The sequence below is a fragment of the Rattus rattus genome, chromosome 4 (assembly GCF_011064425.1).
Source record: "Rattus rattus isolate New Zealand chromosome 4, Rrattus_CSIRO_v1, whole genome shotgun sequence".
NCBI lineage: Eukaryota > Metazoa > Chordata > Mammalia > Rodentia > Muridae > Rattus > Rattus rattus.
The window spans coordinates 75,467,267-75,491,876 of record NC_046157.1 but is presented as its reverse complement, the minus strand read 5'-3'; the positions used below and the strand labels follow the sequence as shown (position 1 = coordinate 75,491,876).

The following is a 24,610-nucleotide window of genomic DNA, read 5'->3' as shown; positions in this document are numbered from 1 at the left end:
AACATTATTTTCTCATCCAAAGGCATAGATCATTTTAATAATATATCTAGTAAAAGAAAACCTAATGCTAGTAAATCTCTATTTGCTGTGTATATCATACTTATGCTATCTGTTTTTAGAATTTAATAATTTGAATTTTGGAACACCCTGTATAATTTTACATGTGCATATCCTTGGCATCTCTGGAAATGGTAAAAATAGGTCAAATGAAACTAAGATTTGTATCAGATTTAAAGTAGTAGAATTTTGGTGGTTTTCCCAAAGCTATACAAAAACAGTAATAAACATAAGGCCAGTAACTTGTTTACTTCTTCTCAAATGATGTACTTTTAATTACAGAGCAATGTTTTCTTGATGCACAAGTTAATATTGATAAACACAGAGATATAATTGTCTGTATACCCAAAATTGACACCTCAAACCTAAATTGTAACGGAATTTTTCTAACTGGTTAAAATGTTTTCATATATGTCTTAAGCACACAGTTACATAAATACATAATTAAGTTTAGATTTGTATTTTAAAGCTGCACAGAAGCATAAACATCTAAAGAATTGTGGAAATGTAAGTGCTCAGTCTGTGTTTTAAGCTTTTCTTCTACAGACAACTTTCTTCTAATAAATGAGAGAAAAATAAAATAACAAAAGAAAGAACAAAGAAAAGCAGAAATAACCTTTGTACATGTTGTAACAGTAAGAGACCCAAGGTAAGCTCTTAGGTATTCAGGATTCCACTCTGGGAGGTAAGTCTTCACAGTGACAAAGGTGTTCACTTCACAAGATGTAACTTGATGAAATGGACATTAGAGTTTATGCACATCTTATGAATAACCTACACCCATTCTTGATTAGTATCAAGATGTTCAACTTAATATCAAGTGTTTTAGCATGCCGTGTTGCAGCTTGCGATTCATCTTAATGTAGAGGTTCCCTAGGCATTTTCTAATTGGAACCCACAAATGATTAAGTATCTTCCTTTTGATGAATAACACTCTTCCCTCCATAAGAGGAGTTCTGGCCTGCGGTTTTCATGTGCTAAGATTAAAAAAGAACAGGCTGGAGAAATCAGGAATAACAGGAGAAAGATCAGCAGAATGGATATGCCACAGACCAGCCTTACAGGGAGAGCATTAGCATGGTCAATACAGAATTCCCCTTTATGTTACAAGGTTCTTAGACATTTTAGACAACCGACATGAGGTAAAACTTCATGGTACTTGTCTACTAACTCTCCGAACTCAGAGTAGATTTTCTAAGGGGGACACCTAAGGCATTTTCTCCCCAGCTCTTCTAACATAAAAAGTTGTAGAAATAAGAATAGTAATCAGACACCCTCTTGGATTCTTTCCTGTATTTTAAAGTCTTAGTGTAATAGAATAAAATTTTACCAAAATTTTTAAAAAGTTGCTTCATTGTTTCTTTTCTCTTCAAGGAATGCCTCTTTTTTTTTTTTTTTTTTTTTTTTTTTTTTTCCGGAGCTGGGGACCAACCCAGGGCCTTGCGCTTCCTAGGTAAGCTCTCTACCACTGAGCTGAATCCCCAGCCCCAAGGAATGCCTTTTTGAAATTATAATTTAATTACAACACTTTCCCCTTTTCTTTCCTTCCTCCAAATCAATTCTTTATACTTTTTCCCACTCTTCTCATTCATGGCCTTACCTCCCCAATTAATTACTATTGCATGACCATTTGTGTATTGTAAACATATATTCCTAAATACTAAATATAAACTGTATAATTTATAGATTATAACTTTATAGATTTTTAGGGATCATAGCTTGGCACTGAACAAATGACCATTGTGCCCTTCCCTGGGGAAGATTGTCTCCCATTCCTAGAACTGCTGAGTTGACTATAATTCTCTGTGTAGGGCTGAGGCCTTGGGGATTTTTCCCTGTCCAGTTTGGCATGGACACTGGTATTTTTGTTGCTCAGCTCAAAATGTTGGGCAGTCATGATGGTAATTCTTTATGTGTACAGCCTGTGAACTGTACAAATTTGAGAGGAGGTTTCCAGTGTCGTCCACACATTGTTATTTATAAGTTAATTTTAGTAAGAATTGCTATCGCTCTTTATGATGGCCACTTTGTTGATATGATAATCCAGATTAGAAATCATAGTGGATCACTAACTTCTACTTATTTCATTTTGTCTTTGGGACAGTTGCTCTGTGCTGTTTGGGATAATAGCAATTCTTCTAATTCATCCAACTGCAAGTGAAGTCATTCCTGCTGCACTCTGTGTGCACCCTGGGCAGGGAACTTTTTCATGGACCTCACAATTAGCCTCTGCTTTAGGCATATGTTTTTGGAGAAGAATAAAGAATCAATAAGTAATTTAGCTACACAATAGCGACTCCCATGTTTCAGAGTGCTCTGCTGAAGCTTTCTTCTGCTGATTTTAGAGTTGGAAAAAACAAAAAAGAACATCCAAGAGATTGAAAATTATCAAGGTTGATCCTCTTCACTAATACTTACATCCTTCCCTGTGTTCTATAATTTTCTGTCACAGTCACATATATGTTGAGATCTAACACTAAAATCCTTAGGACCTTTAAACATTTCTCTAGATGAAAAAGATCTGTATAATAGTATTCAAGTAGCAGCATGTTCTGACACACAGAAATTCAGGATTATATACGTCTAATATTTTCTTGATGACAAAGGGGAACTTCCAATAGTTCTCTGCTTTATGTATTAGGTAATCATGGGAATACCCACTGGCTTCATATTCATTAGAAACCCCATAGTTAGTCAATAGATTTGATTAAAGTTTTAATTATGAGAGATGTTTTAAAACAGTTACTTTTTACTATGTGTAATATTTCCAGAGGATATTAGGGAAAAGTATGATTTTCATAAACATCCTATTCCAAATTATGAATTAATTAAGAAAAGCATTTTAGATAATGAAATTATTTCATAATGTTGTAGGAAAATGTCTTGCTTATGCCACCAGGTTTGAGGGGAAACCTCAATGAATATGAAAAGTATGTGAATTGGAGGTCAGTTTGAAATTGTTAAATGTAGAGAAATTTTAATTTTGTTGTATTCAGAAGAGGAGGATCTTAAGCAGGCCATCACCCACATATTCTCCCACAGCATAGACTGAGGTCACTTCTTAAACTCAAACCCAACATTTAATTGACAGAAAAAAAGGAGGGAAAGAGAAAGAAGAGGGAAAAGGAGTGAGGGGACACGTAGAGTAGGGAAATGATAAAACACGTTTGCTTAGTATCCTAAACCTTTAAAGTAAATGTAGAAAAAGTACAAAGAGAAAAGTATTATTTAAATGCTTAAACTGTTAGAGGTTGAACATGTTTAGCAGGAAGAGCAAAATACGATTACTTCAAAGGTATTTCTCAGGCTGGTCATCGTAAACTTAAAACACATATAGTCATTTGTTACTGATGTTCAAAGAATATGTTTCTCATATAATATGTTTACATTATATATGTAAATTATTGTACTGATCTGTGTATTTGGATTAAATATGAGAGTCATTTATTTTTCAAATTTAACTGTTGTATTATTTAAAGGTAAAAGAAATGCTTTTCATGTGTCATATTTTAAATTTCTTGTGTGAATGTATTTATGTGTGTTTGTAAGTGTGTACGTACATATGTGTGTTTGTGTGTTTTTCTGTAAACACACATGTTCACAGGTATGTATACATGTTCATGTATATGTTTGTGAGAATCTGAGACCAATATCAGTTGTCCTTTCTCTGGAGTTTAACAACTTTTAATTTATTATTATTTTTTATGATAATTATGATGAGGGTGATGCTGCTGCTGGTATTGTTATACACGCATGGTATGAACAGTGCAAGTAAGGAGTGTTGCATGCCATTATGAGCATATCAATATCACATGACAATTCCTGGAATCAGTGTCTCTTTTTATCTTTCTACATTTGCATGGATTCCAGACATGAATGATAAGCAGGCGATTATCTAGGTATGGCAGCTAGCAATTTGGAATCTAATATATATTCCAAATATATATTATTGTCGTTAGCGAGAACAGTTATATATATGTGTGCGTGCACACATACACACACACAAACATACACACACATATATCTGTTTCGTGAAAGTGATGTTCTATTTGTTCTATCTATCTATGGTTCTTATCCTCACAAATATTCCTATTGAAAATCTCAACAATGAAAACTTCTACGTAAAAGTCCCTGTTCTTACTTGTATGTGACAGAGACAAAGACATCTTAAAGCAGTCATAAATGAAGTCAGACTGAAGTGCAAAATTTAAATCTATGAACTCCTTTCAGATTTTAGTTAAGATCTGATTCCAATTTCTTCACTCCCATAAATAACACTCCTCAAATGTATTACAGTCTTATAGCATCAACTAAAAGGAATTCCATTACATTTATGCACACATTTGGTTGGGATAATGAAATCAACATCAGTTTTATCATTATATTTAAATTTTAAGTAGTAAGTAAGATATGGACTTTTCTGATCAACCTCCTCATATGCTAAGTCATGAGTTTTATGTTCTAAGACACTTTTTGCCCTGAGTCTGAAGGTTTATGGTTGAAATGAGAAATTATGTCATTCAGAAAGCTTGCTGCTAATGGCATCTTATTAGAGTGACTGAGAAATTCTGACTTACTTTTCATTTCTTAATGTGGTATTTACTGATGGTTATTTTAAATTACTGAGATATAAATAATTATACTTCACATTGTATAATTCAAACCAACTTATGCCACAACAAACCAGAGATTATCCCTAAAATAGATAAGATTCTGTGATCCTAAAGAAGAGAGAATTTTATACTGAACTCAAAATATTCAAAGTCGGGAAAATGCTTAAACTAATCTCTTAGGGGTTTCTAATGAAGGAAAAATATTTACCCAGGCCTTATCTACATTTAACACTTTTCTGTTTGATAAGAATAGAATATTAATTTCTAATTAAAATTCAACAAACCTTGAGTAAATATTCATTCCATCAACAACAAATATGAGTATCTATGTGTTTACATTGAGCATAAAATCTCTATGATGTGTTTAACAGTGATCATCCTCAAATAGGAGTTTTCTAAGCTTGTTTTTTTAAAAAAAATCATAAGCTCCCCAAGCTTTCCTCTGGAATATTTTCACATTTTATTTTTCACATCAGGCAAGTGTTGAATTTGAATTTCTCAGATAATGCCCGTTTCTCAGGCTGTGCAGTGTCAGGACAATCTGAAGCCAGAGCACATACTTCAAGTGTCAGAGTCAGTCTTTAGTTTAAATCCATTCAGTCTACAGTAAGGTTGAAATGATAGCGTTCTCTTTCCTTAAAAAGTTAGGTCCAGGGGGCTGGAGAGATGGCTCATGTTAAGAGCACTGACTGCTCTTCCAGAGGTCCTGAGTTCAAATCCCAGCAACCCTATGGTGGCTCAAAACCATCTATAGTGGGATCAGATGCCCTCTTCTCGTGTGTCTGAAGACTGTAACACTGTACTTATATGTGTAAGTTAAAATAAATCTTTAATAAAAAAAGTTAAGTCCATTGTTTCCAGTACTAGAAAATACCACTAACTAAAGGTGTCTATCTGCTTTCATTCTAATCACTGCCTGCTATAAGCTTCTTTTCCTCCATGGCTTGCAGGGTGTCTAAATCTAAAACTTCTTGGGGAAAGTGATAGTGAGGTGTTGCTCATGTATATGGTAGTTGGGGATTAAATGCTTTATGTAAAAAAAGGCTGAAAAAAGTTGAATCTAGAATTTAAAACTTTGAAAGTATATTTTAATCATTACTAATCTCAAAGGATTATATTTTTTCTGCATTATTAAAGAGAGCATGCTTAGCGCCACTCTAATTTTTCTAAAACTAAAATTTCTTCTATTAGAAATTAATGAGAGAAGAGGCCCTTGGTCCTGTGAAGGCTCCATGCCCCAGTGTAGGGGAATGTCAGGGCGGGGAGGCAGGAAGGAGTGGGTAGGTGTGCATGGGAGCACCCTCGCGGAGGCAGGGGGTGAGAGAATGGGATAGGGGGTTCCGGAGGGGAAACTGGGAAGGGGGATAATATTTGAAATGTAGATTAAAAATATCAAATAAAAAGGAAAAAAGAATTTTTTCCTTATAATGAGTTAAATGACTAAAATTTAACACATTCATTTTGCAAGTGTCCCAACACTCTGATTGGCTGTAAATATCACATCTAATAAAATGATTTTCTTTTTTTTTTATTTATTTATTTATTTTTTTTATTAACTTGAATATTTCTTATATACATTTCGAGTGTTATTCCCTTTCCCGGTTTCCGGGCAAACATCCCCCTTCCTTATGGGTGTTCCCCTCCCCATCCTCCCCCCATTGCAGCCCTCCCCCCAACAGTCTAGTTCACTGGGGGGTTCAGTCTTAGCAGGACCCAGGGCTTCCCCTTACACTGGTGCTCTTACTAGGATATTCATTGCTACCTATGAGGTCAGAGTCCAGGGACAGTCCATGTATAGTCTTTGGGTAGTGGCTTAGTCCCTGGAAGCTCTGGTTGCTTGGCGTTGCTGTACATATGGGGTCTCGAGCTCCTTCAAGCTCTTCCAGTTCTAACACAACAGGGCTCTTGCGTTCTCTGTTCCTGCACTGTCACCAGCTCACGTTGTCGAAATCCCCACCACTCTTAAGCCTTTCCATGCACTTCCAAGTGGCAATATGTTCTGCTGTCCTTGAGACAAAACCTTTGCTGTTCTCATGCTCTGCCTTAAAAGAGAAAAAAATGTATCTTCCCTTCTTCTTCATCTGTTCCTTCAAGCACCCTGGATACCTCTGGCATTCTGACTTGAAAGACTTGGAGTTCTAGGCTCTCACCAATCGCTTATTGAATCTGCCTATTGTATTGAAACCATTTGCAAATATTCATCTTTCTAAAACTTTGGGATATTATTTTCTGTTTGATTTTTCCTTGACTTTAAACATGAAAATGTCTGTTTTGGGTAACTGAGGCTGTTGTATATAGTGTACTGCATGTATGGACCAAGCTTCATGCAAGAAATTTTGTTTTACTGTTATAATTGGATAAAGCACTGCTCCAGTACACAACATTTCTTTGTCATTGACTAAAATACATAACCTCTATAAAGATTTTAAATTAATTATGTTTACATATTTTCCCCTCCATTTACACAAAAGTGATCATCAAAATATTTAACAGGCAGTGTAACAGGCAGTTAAAAAACTTCTCTGTAAATTATAGTAGTAAGTATGAGAGGAATATTATCTACAAATGTATAATACATATTGTAGAAAAAAGACTGAGAAAAAACAAATACCATGGAGTAGAACTTTTAAAAAAAAGACAAACCAGCTTACGCTTTAGTGAATTGTTCCTTAGATTCCTATTTTCTTTAACATACTAATAAGAGTAAGAATTTGAGTAATTCCTGTTACTGATATCTTCATAAAATTACCCATGATAATTTTTTTAGTACATAAGCACACACAAAATATCTATAGTAATATTTAGGTAAAGATTAAAAATAGTGTGATCTCATGTTTCAATATATTCACACATGACAGATATTTTAAATATATGAGCCAAAAAGCCATCCTTTCTGCAACGTCTCATCCATAAATGTGACGGTAGCTTGTTCAGGATGGTGTCTTAAATATTGAGACATTTTGAGTTAGACTTCCAGCTAAACATTTACATAATCCTCCAAAATAATTGGCTTTTTTTTATAAGAAAACTGGCTTCCTGGAAAATGTTCAAGAAGTGCATATTCTCTGTGGATCTATAACCGTGGTTCTGCAGACTCTGATGGGACTTTTACAAGACACTGCAACATTTAATTGAAAATGATTGAGTGCCCAGCACACCACAGATGCCCAGCCTAAATAACAGCCGTGGAGATTACTAAGAGTCAGCCTCATGTTGCACAAACAAAACCAAAATATTCAGTCTCATTTCCAAGATAACCACTTGTGTGCTTCCAGAAAGTAAATGTGTGATTAAGATTTGAAGCCATGAGAGGGAAGTACAGGACCATATGGGTTTCTGCAAGGGAAGGACAGGTTGGGGTGCTTATCCTTATTATGGAAATTTGGAACTGATTTCCTAGTATTATACCTCTGAAACGACCCTATGAATAAAGTGGTTGTATTGCTTTTAATTTGAGTTAATTAATTATAATAATTTCAAAAAATTCTATATTTCAACCAAAGAGAAATATCTAAATATGTCACTTCTATTATTCATACTTTTCCTATAGCAATTCCTATGATAGATGTATTTATATCATGCTTTATCTGCCATTTGCTTCTGAGGGATATTTATATCTAACATGAGAGATATGCTCATGGAGAACATATTCTTTAAATTTCTTGCTTATTTTAGTTAAGCTTTCTGACATCCATTATTTTACATTATATTGGTGATAATATTTAGGTCTATGTACAAGTTTCATATATATAAAACGTTATATGTATTTATCTATGTATCTCAGGTATCTATATCTTCTACCTGGCTATATATTGTAGATATCAGACATAGAAGACAACATTTGAGTTTACATTACTATTTTATAACTATTTGATTAACATTCAAATTCATAGTTTATGAATGCTAACTCCCGCCTGGCTCAGAACACTGAATGAACAAACCAATACAACCACCAATATTTTTATTATACATTGTCCTCTCAGTTCTAGTATTATCTAGCTCTAGTCGTATATGCTGCACAAGGTAACTGTTTTTAATCTATAAAACAGAAAATATAGAGTGTGTAAAACTTTACCCCAAGATATTTGTATGATTTAATGTGACAGCTACACATAAGAAAGTTTGGAGCTGGAAAGATGTCTTAACAGCTCAGATCAGGTCCTGCTCCTGCAGAGAACTGAGGTGCAATTCCCAGCACCAACATACAGCAGCTGCAGCTACCTTTAATTACAGGTTTAAGGAAGTCCAAAACCTCCGGGCTCCACAGACAACAGTACCTGTTCACACACACACACACACACACACACACACACACACACACACACACACGTGCACACTCTCATGTACAGTACATACAATTCTAATATTTTTAAATGAATGAATTCAAAAAAATCAAAAAGGGTTGCAAAGTATTGACAAAACAACATCTTATATAACACAGACCCTGCATTTTTTTTTAAAGATTTATTTATTTTATTCATGTGAGTACACTGTAGCTGTCCTTAGACACACCAGAAGAGGGCATCAGATTCCATTGCAGATGACTGTGAGTCACCATGTGGTTGCTGGGAAATGAACTGAGGACCTGTGGAAGAGTTGGTACTCTGAACCACTGGACCATTTCTCCAACCTGACCCTGTGTTTTTAAGAACACACTGGACATGCCCGTATGTAGGTTTGAGTTTTACAAAACTGATTTTTTCCCACTTATTGCTGTGAAAACTTGCTAATGGATAACTGTTCTTCTTATGCCAGTAACAGTGAGTGCCTGAAAGGGCAGCTACTTCCAAACTTGTGGAACAAGGATTATTTATTTTCTCTTCCCAGTTCTTTCAAGTTTTCTAAAATATTTTCTACGCAACTGCTCAGGTATTTGTGAAGGAGCCATTTTTGTGGATTCAGATTTGGCAGTCACCCATTTCTCTTTATTTGAAATTTTACCTTAAAATGGCCTCTTGCCTCTGCATTCTCTCTATATTAATATCATTTATTATTAACACTAATCATTATATTTTAACCATAGTAATTTGGGTGCCCTAACAGCTTTTATTTGACTTCAGTATTGATTCATTTGTCTTCTAGGTGTTTTTATAAAGTTATGAACCATTCTCCTGGAATTTGTTTATTCTGGTCAAACTCTTACATTTGAGATACTTGGAAAAAAATCTATACTCAAACTCAGTTTCTGGACTTGCTACAGAAACTTACTAACGATTCAATACTAAATATGTTTAAGTCTTTGAATAAACGTCTTAGGTACTTTGTAGCTAATTGCTTCACCAAAAGACACTCTATAGTTCTCCTGCTCATTATGTATTAAGATGTCATTTGGTGGGAGGCATTACATATGTGCATATTATGTATGTATTTAATATATGTTCATTAATCCTTACATAAATTGCTTATTAAATATGACTTACATAATTTTAGCAATAAAAATCACTGCTATGAAAAGAATGAACCTGTGTAAATGAAAGATGACACTGCTACCATGATTGGCCATCATGGCTCAATTAAACGCTGCTGTGCGTCATGAATAGCATTGCATCTTTCAGGCCCCGACATAGAGCAGTAGCATATAGGAATTTTCCTGGCTATCTGCTCAATTAGTTGTGAATCTAAAATTGTTCTAAGATCAAAGTTTATTAACTTAAAAGAGTAAATGAAATTGATTGGCTAAGAATCTGGCTCAAGACAACCCAGGACATGGGTACCAATACATTTATAATTCAGGTCCAAGGCTGACCACCACAACGACTCAGAGCGCTGTACCACAGGCATCCGACCAGAACACTGATACAGATACGGTGGTTAATTAGAAGGATTTCAGATTTGCAGGAGAAATACAAATGTTGGTTAATAAGGTTAATAACACTTTTATGCATTAGATGGAATGATTTGAAATTGCCAAGATAATAAACTGATTCTGTTATATCCATATCATATCTTCTCTGTTTTGGTCAACGATATTTCACTGTGATGATAACTTGCCTTCATTAACTCCTGGTTTGTTTTGCAATTTTTCCTCACTAATTGCATTGTGTAACGATTGGAGAATGACGTATGATTTGTGCTGTATAAGAGGAGGCAGCATTAGGTTGAAACTGACTAGGTTAGACCTGTTTTGCCTTCACTTTTTTGTCTTTGGAAAAGATTCTATTTCCCCTGGGAATGCATTCGTATGTACATATCAGGTTTCTTCATTAAGTTTCGATCATATGCACAGTATATATGTAGTGCTCCTTTCCAACACCTCACTAGCTGCTTGCTGGCATGTGATCTGTCTTTCTAAAGATTATAATCTTTCTTTTTACACATAATAGGACGTTCATCTCTGTGCAATTATGCATGCTAGATTTCTGCCAAGAAAAGAAGAAAAATTATAATTACTAGAAGGTAAAATAGTAACTACAACACAAACATTGTGCTGTGTACACAGAAAAATCCATCAGATCCTTTAATTATTTTCTTCTTATAGAATAAGTGCCAAACGCTTTTTCCACTAGAAAAAAAATATTGTCTTGTTGCCTTTTTTTTAAAATGTAAATTCACAATGTACTATACTTTGGGTTAAAATGAATGCTGATTCATTTGTCACAGCACGCAGGGGCCACCCTGCATCTTTTAAGGTTGTGACTTTAATGTAATATAAAGGGTATATTTCTTCTTCCATTTTTATAAATGGAAAATGCGATGCCTAAAAGCTGTCTGGGAATTCAGCCAAAGACAAAAGAGGGTTGTTGAATCTCTGGGGACTTGAAAGAAAAGTGGCTGGCATTAGCTTGGTCCTTGCCATAGACAAAAATTAAAACAATAGACATGCACGGTAATCTCTCTTTTAAGGAAAGAATACAATGCCTCTATAGTAATGTCAAGTGGAACAATTTGGTCCTGGCCCAAGTTATGCAGCTGTTCTACAGGAAAATGGCAAAAGGCTCCTGTACAAAGCAGGCAAATAAGGCATGATTGTTCATAAACAGTCACTGGGGTCCTCACATTGACAACAAGGAAAACAACATTAGCATTCTGGCTGGCAGGCTACAAACAGGGGTCTCACTGCAACTTGAGCCACGCCGCAGTTTTATGATTTATAGCAAAGATAGTGGTGTGATTTTTAACATAAACAATGCACGTAATAATGATGAATTGCTCGTTCTTTAGGAAAATCGTATGTTGGTCAAACGTACGTTTGAAAGAAACAATGGGGATTTGAGCATCAATTAAGGGTGTTGTTCAGATTGCATATACTATGAAAATAAATTTTATTATGTTATGTATTCCTGATTCCCATTGGCTCATTAGACCTGGATCAGGTAAATAGAAAGGATAATAGGAATTAACTGTCTTGGGAAGCTATTGAATGCAAAACCAATAGTGTTGCCTCTCACTGATGCCAAAATAACAAAGTGGGGAATCAGGTGCAATGGCTGTGAAGTAATGGAGCGGAACTTTGCTGGTGATTACAAGAATAAATGACACAATTTCAGAGTGCCTAGTGGGTACCCGGGATACCACACTCCTCATTTCCATTCCCACTCTTTTGAATCTGTTTTAAGAACATGGTCAGTCTCCCTGTGCTTTCATTTATCCCGTACTTTGAAATTTGTTTTCAACTTAACTTATCATCTCTTTCCCACATTTATGTTCATCTTCTGGAGTGGTCTTCCCATGAATGATTCTGTTCTTTCTCCAGTGATGAACTTCCTGATGAACGCTCGTCAACTCTCCGTCTCTTCCCATGAATGATTCTGTTCTTTCTCCAGTGATGAACTTCCTGATGAACGCTCGTCAACTCTCCGTCTCTTCTCTGTGCTTTAGTGAAGACCATTCTCTTTATGAACTTGAAGATTTCTTCTGAAAAGAATCAAATGGATTCTTTCCCGTCTTCCCTTGTTTTATGCCCTGTCTGCTTCATCTGACACCATTGTGGGTTTTGTTTAAACCACAGAGACCTACAAGTTTAATCTTCTTCAAAGAAGTTAATGTCTTCATTTATTGGAAATGATAGTTTGAAATAGGAAAGATTGGGCAGCTTTTGAAACAAATTGTGAAGAACAAGGAAAGTAGCATTCTAAAGGAAAGAAGGAATCAAGGATGCTGACTCTAACTTTACTACCCCTACCATGAGAGTTTATAGGGAAAGAACACAAATGAGAATCCCCGATGATAGGTCTATAATACAAGAGAAAATAAATTAAAACATCTTCTGTAAAATGAGACTAGCATATTTGTTATGACACTGGAACCAACATGGAGAAATGCCAACCATGACTATTTTGACACATTACTGACCTCTGAATTAAAGTTCAAAGACAATACATGGATTGGGATAATTTAAAAACATACAGGCATGGACTCTCGCTGCATATGTCAGGTAAGTATTATTTTGGCAAGTATAATATAAATAGAAATAGACAAGCCAGCTTAACTAGGATGACGATTGTCCATCTCTCCTAGGCCTGGCTCATTCCTCTTTCTGAACAACTTCAGTGCTGAAACTGCCATGAGCCTCATTCTTGAATTTACAGAGGAATCCAGCTAACAGAGTGACAATTTAGATTCAGCAGCTGAAGTAGCAGAGAGTAGGAAGAAGTTGCTAAGCTTTGCACAGGGCTGAAGTGTGAGTAAATCCTGCCTCACCAATCTAAAACCTTTGTGAATAAGAAAAAAATAACTCACATTTCTGAGATTAAATTTTCCCTCCTGTAACATAAAGAAACTTTCTTATTTCCTTTTTCTGTTTGCAGGCTGCCATTCATCAGCATCCTCTGGGAAAGATTAGTCAGTATCTTCTGAGAAACACGGAATTCTCAACTTGTTAAACTTACTAAGACTTGGTGTTTTCCAATAAAATAAGGGATTATTGCACTTTGGAAGTCATCTTAATGCAAGAATGGATATTATATCCAAGCTTATTTCTGTAGAGCAGAATCCCAAAGATTTACTGATGCTCACTTGCTGAATCATTCCTAAGAGAAGTGGTACGTATTTTCTAGAATAACAATCCCATAACTCCCACAATTAATTTTTTCCATACATAAAATGTCTCTACCATTGGACAGGAGAGATGGCATGGCATAAGATATCCAGCAGACTATTGTATTCTATTTGAACAAACTTGTCTTATTTGTAAGCATTTCAGACATCATTGTGCCCAAAATCAGGTCATTTGATTGTACACCTTGTATTTTATACTCTAAATTTATACATATTAATTTTAGGGAAATTTGACTGAGAAAGAGGTGATACAAAAGAACCTGTTCTCTTGTTTGACAAGCAAGGATTAAAATGTAGATGTCTACAGTTACATCCTGCTATTAAAAATTGAACTACGTAAGAATAAAATGTTTACCATTCAATCACTTACAGTGGTTTTCCTTTAGATTCACAAGTCAATGTTAAAGCCTGTCCTTCTTGTGGAAAAGGAGTGGATGGTATAATTTTCACTGATGGTGTATCTAGGAAAAAAATAGAAAAATCATTAGTCACATGTAAAGATACAATTTATAATTGAATCACCTATGTTCAGCATATATATATATATATATATATATATATATATATATATATATATATATATATATGGCTGCTACTTATATACATATGAAAGGCTGCTACTTTGCCATCTGTGCAATTTAACAAAAATATCTGAATATCATAGGAGTACCTCTGAAATCTGAATTTAAATGTGACATTGCAAAAAAAAGTGATTCAGATGAATATCAAGTATTTCACACAATTGTTTCTTCAACTATTTATAGATAGCTATGAATACTATTATTGTGGACTGAATGCATTCATGTGCATTTGAATAACAACACTTTCATTGTCACAGGACTACCAGGGACTCACAATAAGGAACCCCCAAATGAACTCTAGATAAACTACTGCCTCAGAAGCATTGTGCAGAGTCCTTTTGAAGAGGCAGCCCTGCAGCTCTGAGTACACGCTGCTTTCCTTCAAGGACAGTGGACAAAACACATCAGATAGCTACTTATAATAGTCCTGAAAGGTAACATGTGGTTTCATATGCAGTGATATAATTGTCAAGAAGGTAATTATTTCATTTTTAATAAAATCAACACTTGTAGAAATAGATTTTAAAAAGAAACAAAACTAGGACACCTAGGTTTAAAAACTACATGGTACATGATATCCTTTAATTGAGAGGAAAGTGCATATGTCATAGAGAAAATGAAAAAGAATGACTAGAGTAAAGGGATAGTATAAGCACAGTAGTTTCTTATAGTCTGTGTAGACCTGTGACCAGGTTCTTCAGCTCGTATCACTATATACTGTGCAATTCAGAGACAACAGCTCTGACTTCTCAGACTCAGTCGCTTTCCACTCCTGCTTAGACCTAATAGAAGAATTGCACACATGTGATGTCATCTCAATGCCCCGTCTTGGACACAAGCTCAGTCAGCATCAGACCTTTCTGCAATATTTAAGTTAGTTAGTTTCCATAAAACATAGTATTAAAATTTCTCTTATATAAAACAATAATCTTATAGATGATCTTATATATGGAAGTTATGTTTCAAATACAAACTTTCTCAATCTTATAAACAGGACTATATGTATGAAATAATAAAGAATATAAGAGAGATTTGGGGAAAGATAGATGCTTATGATCTCAGCATGTGTGATACAAAGACAGAAGTGGTCCTGGTTATAGTCTTGCTCAAGTCCAGGACTTGAGATGCATGTCAGTATCAAAACAATTGCCTAGCACATATAAGGCCCTGAATTCAATTCCTGTCATCGAAACACAAAGTATATGTCATAAAGATAATATTCTGGTTGCAAATAGACTGCCCATGTGCATCCTGGTAAATTATCATATTATAAAATGTCTCTAAGAGAAACAAACTATAAAAAAATAAAAATGTCATTGTACTTCTTAAATAATGTAAGATTTAAATGTTATCTACTCATTTGTAAATAAGAAGCCATTTATAGAATAATTTTAGATAACTGTGCAGTGTCGTAGGTATGACCCAGTATTATTCTAATCAAATTGAAGCTTATTGTCTTTTGACCTTCAACCTATACATACATCATTCTTTTTTATTAAAGCAAATTCATCTCTAGTGGAAAAAGAATGGAAAGCAATATGCAGAAAAGTTTGTTTCTAGGAAATATATTTAATTTGTTGTATTCTAAGGTGTCTATCAAATTTGGTATAAGAGTATTCTAGAAATTTATTTAACAAGGATTTAATATTATATTAAGATTTACTTTGGAAGACTGAATAAAGCAGATTGGTCTCCAAAATGTGGATGGGCCCCACACAACCAGATTCCTAAAGAGAATAAAGGAGTAATCCTACCCAAATCATTAGAAGGGTCTGAATTTTCTTTTGATTTGGATTTGGTAAAATTTGAATCTAGAATGTACTTCAAATATCAGCTACTCAAAGCTTGTACAGAATCTGTGGTAACATTGGGATGTGATTGACACATCAGAAGCATAGCTGTATAAGAAAGAAGTTATGTAGGTGGGGCATGCTGTTATGTACCAGGACACAGTCCCCTGCCACCCGTCTATGCTTACTGACTATCCTGAGGAGGATAAATATTGTAGATATTTGGCTGTAATATACTATGACTATCTCAGAACTAGAAAGGACACAGGTTTTCTTAAATCCTAAGCTTACAGACTTTGAAGTAAGGGGAATGAGAAGCATTTGGTTCTGAGGCCATTACACGTGGGCTAAAGACAAGCATGACCACGACCCTTGCAGTCTCTACCTTGCTGGCTCACTCTGTGGAATCTTGGACCTTTGACAATTTCAGGAGGAGTTCTTGAAAGGAAATCTCTTTTTCCATTTATACATCAGTCATCCTGATTCTCCAGGTGGTCAGAATCATACAGTGAACCAAGACTCTTTCTTATTGAGACCCTCAGCTTTCTCAGTGGGTCTCTGCTGGATGTTTCTAAGAAACATATTGCCTGTGAATACTTTTTTGTTTAGATCTTTCACAGACCCACAAAGAATAATGGGCAAAGAATAATGTATTTGTAGGGTATTTCACAATTCAATTATGAGTTTGGTTGAGTATTGTGTCTTTGAACAAGTAGAAGGGTAGAAGTCAGAAAGAAGTATATATATTTATATATTTAGAAAAGCAATATACCTGTGGGCATAACTTAAGGTGTGTGAATATGAGGAAATGGATTTTCCCTTATATATTATTTTTATTTGAAAAATTCTGGGGTTCATTCATTAAGAGTATACTATGATAGCAAGGTTAAAACAGAAACATGAAAAGACATTCATCTTAAAATAAAAATTGTAACATTGTATTAATTTGTGAAGTAAGAATACTCTGTGTTCCATCTGATAAATATCAAAGTGAAAACATTGATCCAGTGGGATGGATTTTCTGTATTTGTAAGAAAGGTTTTACAGCGGAGCTGTTACAAAACTACTATGAAACCACATAACGGACAACTTCAAAGTACAACCCTTGAACCATTCAATATTCGTCGTTCAGCAACATCTGTCTATGACTGACAGTTTTGCAGGATAACAAGTGGATCCTTTGAATCAAATATTTTACCTATGAATTCCTTTTTTTATTATCTTTAATCACTTTTTTACAGTTTTGTCACTATCCTCTCCTGTTCTGGCCTCAGACAGTTCCTTATCCCATTCTGCCTCCCTTGTCTCCAAGAGGACGTCCCCATCCCCATCACCCACACACACCCCTCCAGGCCTCACCATGCCCTGGGGCCTCAAGTATCTTGAGGGCTAGGATTATTTTCTCTCATTGAGGCCAAACCTACTTTGTTCCTTCTGTAGTTAAAAAATAAATAAGAATTTGACTTTATATACTGACAACATTTTTCTGTTAGGGATGTTGGATAAGCCATGAAAGAAACTCCTAATATGTCAATCCATATCATGTAATATATTGAGTGAGCCAGAGTCAATTACACTGTTCAAGTATATCCATGGTGTTCAGGTGTTTCATTAAAATAACATATTTTGATAACATTATTTGTTAACAAAAATATTCCCTCTGACTATCCACAAATTATGTACTCATATAATAAATATCTGCATAGTTCCTAAAACTTATAAGACATGGTGATAGTATATTTTTTATCAGTTATTTTAAGCAAATTTTAAAAATGTAACATAATAACATCATGCTTTGTAATGTCTTGCTTTCCCTTTTCAATTTTAGCCCTAGCTTTTAGAAATGAGGCTACAGGATTCTTATTGTGGCTTTCAGAAACTATGCGAATGATATCAGAGATCATTTCTTTCTTACAAAGTGTTGTATTATCAGAGTGAATGCAATTTCTGGACCTGATCTCAATGCCTTCTTGGTAAGTTAACAAGTTTTTGGAATGCTCTTTTTTAACTTAATATTTGAGAATACTTTATAAAATCAACGTTTCTTATTAAACTATCTCCTAGCAAATATAAATATAGATCATGTACTTGGTACATAATTTTCCTTGATTTATGTATTCCACTGTATATATTGTTCTCTGGAATCTTTTAGACGGAACTAAAGGAACTCTGGAGGTACACTTTGGTAGAAACCACTCAGTCCAATTTATACAATCAACAACCACATTAGCAAGCAAGGAAAGTTTTGCCGTTCTCACTGTGATTTGTTATGAAACAAAGACTTAGAAAGAGCGAATCCCCAAAGTGCCACAGTGAATGCAGTGCCTATCTCAGCTGATCAAACCAAATGCTTTGACACATTTCTATTTCTTCTTGTCTTTTTGATTACCATACGGATTGACATGTACAGGGGTGCTTTGTCTTTTGTTCTGGGCTATTTACTGGGCTATGAAATTAACTCATTACCTCTCTAGCTCAGTCAGAACAGTGTAAGGTGTGCTTTGGCCCTCTGTGATTCTCATGTTCTAAGTCCTGTCTGTTGATGCTGATGGATTATGTGCACAGCTGTTCTATGTGTCTCATTTCATACTTCCCATTGCTTCCCTTCGTGTCACTGTTTTTGTTGACTGATATAAAAAACCTTTTAATCTACGACTCTTTCCTCAATGATTATGAGTTCTTTTCCTAACATCTAAATAAAACAGTTTATTTTTATGTTTTGTTTTGTATGTCTTGCATGTGTGCATGTGTATTGTAACATATGTGTGAGACACAAGAGTGTTGGAACCAGAAGAGGGCATTGGAACCTCTGGAAATGAACTTAAAGACTGCTGTGAGCCAACATGTGGAAATTAAAAAAGAAAGGGTAGATTTGGTTGAGGCAACTGGAATTTACTAGCTGCATAATTTCTGAAAAAGAAAAAAAAGGAGGCTATGTTTTCCAAGCACCATATGTGAGGTTGGGGAATTTGGGTATTCTAAAAGATATAGTAAGAAATAATCTTACAATTTTCATGAACATTAGGCTCAGAATAAATGCTTGTAAACGGGCAAAACTGAATGGATTAAGGAAGCCTTAGGAGCGATATGCTTTTATCATGAGGCTGAGTCATGAGGAAGATCTGAAGAAGCAAAGGGAAGCCGTAGGAGAGGACAGTGGGTGCATCAACATTTTCTTCCTTATAATTCATACTTTCTATGATTATAAATGCTGCCGCAGATGATTGTAAGCACATCTATCAGAATACCATCTTTTAAAAACATTGTTTTTTGATTCTTTTTCTGAAAAGTCTTAACAAACGACAAAGCAAAATTTAATTTTCAAAAGAGATTTCAGCAGTACTGCCTTGTGCTTACACTGTGGAAACATTAAACCCTTTTAAGGTATATTACGTGGTACACACTTATGCTTTTTTGCTATGCTTTCTGTATTGTACAAAATGCTGCTCCCTCAGCATCCTAGGAATTACTGCACCATTAACTCATCAGTTATGTCCCCTGTCATGAGTAAAAGATTTAATGGAATTAGAGGAAAGTATGATGACATCACCAAGAGCAGTGCTGCTGAATGCATATGTGGCTATTTAAATTTAAAGTGAAATGAATTGTGTGATTTCTAGTTATGAGATGCCTATCTCAACTGCTGAGCAGTCATAGCAATACGTGCTGGGCGACTACTATCTGAGGATAAAATAAAACAGAGTTATCATAAACGTGCTGGGACAAGGGTGACATCAGTCACTGCTGTTCCTTGATCCTGATTCAATCAGCATATTTTGTTTTTGTAGAAATTTAAAGACATCTTTATACTATATAGTATACACTTTATACTATAACATCTTTAAGTCTGATATGTATCTAACTCCACTATCTTTGCACTTGTTTCCTTTGTATTGTTTCAGTCTGTTTAAACTAAGTTGAGGTTTCAGAACCCTTGCATGGTTACCCACAAAACAGAAGTAGCGAGGAAGAATACAGATGACAGAAATGCAGAGGTAAACCACGAACGATTCCTGACCTCTTTAAATGTATCATTGCTGTGATGTATTGAACTTTTAATTTAAAAATACATTAGTATCTGTATCCTCTATACTGTGTATATGCATATCACACTTTTGCTAATATGTTTTCTTCTTTATGTGTTTAATTTCCATGCTTAAAATAATTTAAAACTTTTCGAATAACCCATTTTGGACCATTCCATGATGAAGGCATCTGTTACTCTATTTCTCAATAAAACCCTTTCTTTATGGCAGCAGGGAAGTGCTTTTGTGGAGTATTTGCTACTCACACGGTCTCTGGGTTCTACCTCAAGCACAAGTTGTAAAACCACGTGCTTTTCAATAAGCTTCGATTAGAATAAAGCACTTTCAAAGACAACGTTTTACTTTCAAATAACTTCACATTTTTCAAATTTATAATTTTTAAAGGTAATTGGATGGATATAGAGATTGGTTTCATAAAACAAAAGAACTTATGATCGATTACATAAGATATAGTGATAATTTGAATTATCACATTTAGAAAGAGTAAAATATTTGATAATTCAATCACTTTAAATAATTTGATATGAAAAGGTGTAGGTAAAATATGTATATCAATTATATGGAAAAATCATTTAATAATCTAATCAGAAAAATATATCTGTAACACTTCAGGTTAATTAATATAGCTATAGCTTCCTAGAAGATATTTATAATCCTGGTCGGTTTTGTAATAGAGGTCCTGAATTAGCTGTTTTTGTTAATATGATGTCTAGATGGCCAGCTCTCTTCAAAGATGTCAGTTGAGTGAGAAACACTTTTTAAATGCATACAGCACATAGACCTGCCTTTCTTAGGAGTCTGTAAAGTCTGAAACAACCACATTTTCTAAAATCAGTGAAAAAATTGTGAGAACACAGTTGTTAACATTTATAGAGGATGATTTGAAATAAATTTACACTTTAGAAACGCATGGGTTTGTGCAAGATTCACTCATTAGGCTACATCTCCATTAATATTATTTGCATTTGCGGTGTATCTATGCATATGTCTCTATGTGTGTATGTGGGTCCCTATAGAGGCAACAAAGGGCACTGGGTCCCTGGAGTTTCAAGGAGCTCAGAACCAACTGATGTGGTGCTTGGATTCGAACTTGGGTCCTTTGCATCATAGGATCTTAAGCACTCTGCTCTGCAATCTATGGATCTTTAATGGTTGTTTAGTCTTAAAGAGAAGAATCATTGAAACGTACATTAAATGAAAAAAATCGTTGTTGCATTTGAAAATATTTTGTTTGGTGTGTAGCCATGAGAAGCAGAGTGCGTAAACACAGTTGGTAACACCCAAGCATTTACCAATGTTACCCAAGCTAACATTGGGTTTCTTCTTAATAATCAGAACTGTATTTTTAATCAATTCATGAGAATTGTTGAAGTGTGTTACATAGTTGATAAATGTAGGAAAAATTTATAATAGTGAGTTTTGTTCCTCCAGCCCAAAGTAATTTTTTTGAGATTTAATAACAGTAGAATCACCATAGAAACACTATGGTAAGTTTTACAGTGCAAGGTAGTAAGAGGGAAATGCAATATCTTTGTTAATCATTGTCCAGCTAACTAGAATGGAAATACAAATATCCAAACATATAGAACTGGAATAGAAATAGCTGTTAATTCATTATTAGAGATATTTCCTTTAAAAAACAATAATGTGTTTTGTCCTATTTTAAATGGACTTTATGCATACATTTTCATTCATAAGTAACTTAGCTGATCTCATTTAAAAACAGTGCTATCATTAAGCTACCCTGAAGCTCCCTCTTGCCTTCCCTTCTCTTCCCAAGTCTTTCCGCCCCTCCCCTCCCCTCCACTAAGCTTTGCTCCTCTCCCCTCCTCTCCCTTCCCCTCTTCTATTCCTGTCCTTTACTTACTGCCTTCCACTATAGCTCAGATAAATGTTTGCGCCTAAATGGAACACCTACTTCATGACACATTTTAATTATGTTATTTACCACTTAAGTATTAATGATATACATTTTGTAGCAATTAATAATTTTATAGGTAAAATATTACACTCTGGTACAAGTATAAAATATATTAGAGCGTAAGATTATATACGATTCTATGACTTGGTGTGGAAAGTGTATAAGCTATTTTGAAGCATACACAGACATTTTACAGCTTCAGACTCTAAGTTTCATCTTACTCTAGAACGTCAGTGCTATCTCAGAAAAATAACATTACTCTCACATTTCTTATTTACCCTTGTGTTTCTAATTTTCTTGTTTTATTGGTTATTTTATTTATTTACATTTCAAATGTTATTTCCCCTTCACAAGGCCCCTACCCCTGCTCCTTCCTCCTGCCTCTATGAGGGTGCTCCCCCACCCACCTGCTCCTGCCTCAGTGGCAAGGCCTTCCCCTATCCTAGGTCATCAAGCCTCCACAGAATCAAGGGCTTCCCCTCCAAGTGATGCCAGAAAAGGCCATCCTCTGCTACATATGCAGCTGGAGCCCGGGTCTCTCCATGTGTACTCTTTGGTTGGTGGTGTAGTCCCTTGGAGCTTTGGAGGATCTGATTGGTTGATATTGTTATCCTTCCTATGAGGTTACAAAACCCTTCAGCTTCTACAGTCTCTGCCCTAACTTCCCCATTGGGGTCCCCGCCCTCAGTTCAATATTTAGCTGTGTACATCTGCATCTGTGTTGGTCAGCCTCTGGCAGAGCCTGTCAGGAGACAGCTATACCAGACTCCTGTCAGCAAGCACTTCTTGGCATCAGCAATAGTGTCTGGGTTTGGTGTCTGCAGATGGGATGGATCTCCAGGTGGGGCAGTCTCTAGCTGGCCTTTCCTTCAGTTTCTACTCCACTCTTTGTCCCTACATCTCCTTTTGAAAGGAGGAATTCTGGCTTAATATTTTTGAAGAGGGTGGGAGATCCCGTCCCTCAACCAGGAACCGTGTGCTTTTCATTTTCAATAAGAACTTACATTTTAATATAATTATGGAAATACAATGTCATGTGCAGGAAATAGTTGTTCTGTTTTTCTTCTATTCTGGGTACTGTGAAGTTTTCTGTTGGTGCGCATAAATAATTTCTACTGACCATTCAATAAAATCTGACTCATACAATGTTTTTCTAAGAATTAAATCAGCCTAATAAAAAGATTTTTTTCAAAGAGATATGTGGAGACACAGAGGGATAAATAAGAGTCTTCATCTATAAAAGGTAAGCGGCCTTTATGCTATTCAGCTGATAAATACTCTCTTACCTAATATGTTAAATTTGAAGCATTTATGGTTGACAGGAACTTAAAATCTTTTCTCTCCATTCTTAAATTCCTGATGAAAAGAGTACCTTTCATCAAAATGGCAGTATTTAAATTGATGATTAATACTTTATAAAAACTAAATCCTGCTCTGATACAGTTCACAGGATAACGTCTTTTAAGATCGTTCATCATGGACAGAGTCGAAGCTCCCCTCTATAACTTATTTTGCTATTATTTTACTGCTGCTTTTTCATGATGTTCCCTGTGTGTGTGTGTGTGTGTGTGTGTGTGTGTGTGTGTGTGTGTGTGTGTATGTGTGTGTGCACCCCAACTTCCTACAAACAGAATTTTTTGTCTTGTGCAGTTATTATTATGTATAGTGTTTTAAAAATAATTATGTTCTCTTTTCATGCACTGCAGAAAACACTGATACCTCCTCTAAGTCTTTCTCCTTTTGGAGCATTCCTGAGGTCAAACATAATGAGAATATTGGTACACCACTGGAGTGTCCTAAACTTGCCAATCACTCCATTTCAGCCTTTGCCAAAGCTGTTATCTATCCTCCACTGTTTGAATCCATAGCAACCCACACATCATATGCATTCCATATACACACCCGGGCGAGGTGAGTATCCTCAGTTTCTATGTGAAAAATATAGTCATTTTGGTATTGCCCTTGGGAGTTTATGAAGACTACATTAGCTGATGTCTTTATCCTAATTTTAATACTAACTGTATCTCTCTCCAATCACTAAACTTGTTCCATCTCTGGAGAACGCTCTGCATCCTTAAAAGAACATTTAGCATTACTGTCAGTCGTTTTTAGTTACTGCACATATTAGAATGTTGGTATAATAGAGTCTAAGAAAAATAATTTAAATGGATCTTGTTTCTGCTTCCGGACACTTACATAGTAATCCACAGTAGAATGAGATGGTGTTTTTAATTCGTCAGTCAGTATGAGTGTGAACTCTTTCATGTAAAACTTTATAAAAGTAAAGGAATTTAGTTACTTCCATCCATGACATTTTGCAAAACAATACACAAATAAAAATGAATAAGTGGCTAGGGTTATTTTAGCACCATTCTGAGTTTGGAAGGAAGTAAAAAGGAGCTTGGCTGTAAATGTTTAAAACTAACAGCTAAGCTGAAATATTTACAACTCTTACAAGCATTCTTAAAGCGTGAGCAGTAAAGGTGCTCTGTGACTGTTGGACGGACGTGCTCAAAGCAGGGTCAATGCAAACTGCAATGACATAAGAGAAGGCAGGATACTCAGCAATTGGAAGATTGGCTTGGTTAGTGTGTCTTACAATAAC

The 24,610-nt window shown here is 35.2% G+C and overlaps 1 protein-coding gene across 1 annotated transcript in view; it reads right to left on the bottom strand.

Annotated features, from left to right (window-relative positions):
• The window catches only part of Cadm2 (cell adhesion molecule 2), a 938,204-nt gene that overhangs the window by 84,989 nt on the left and 828,605 nt on the right, over positions 1-24,610 (bottom strand). The window contains exon 8 of the mRNA XM_032899174.1: positions 14,038-14,128. Within this exon, the coding sequence (XP_032755065.1) occupies positions 14,038-14,128 (91 nt within the window). The remainder of the gene's footprint in view (positions 1-14,037; positions 14,129-24,610) is intronic.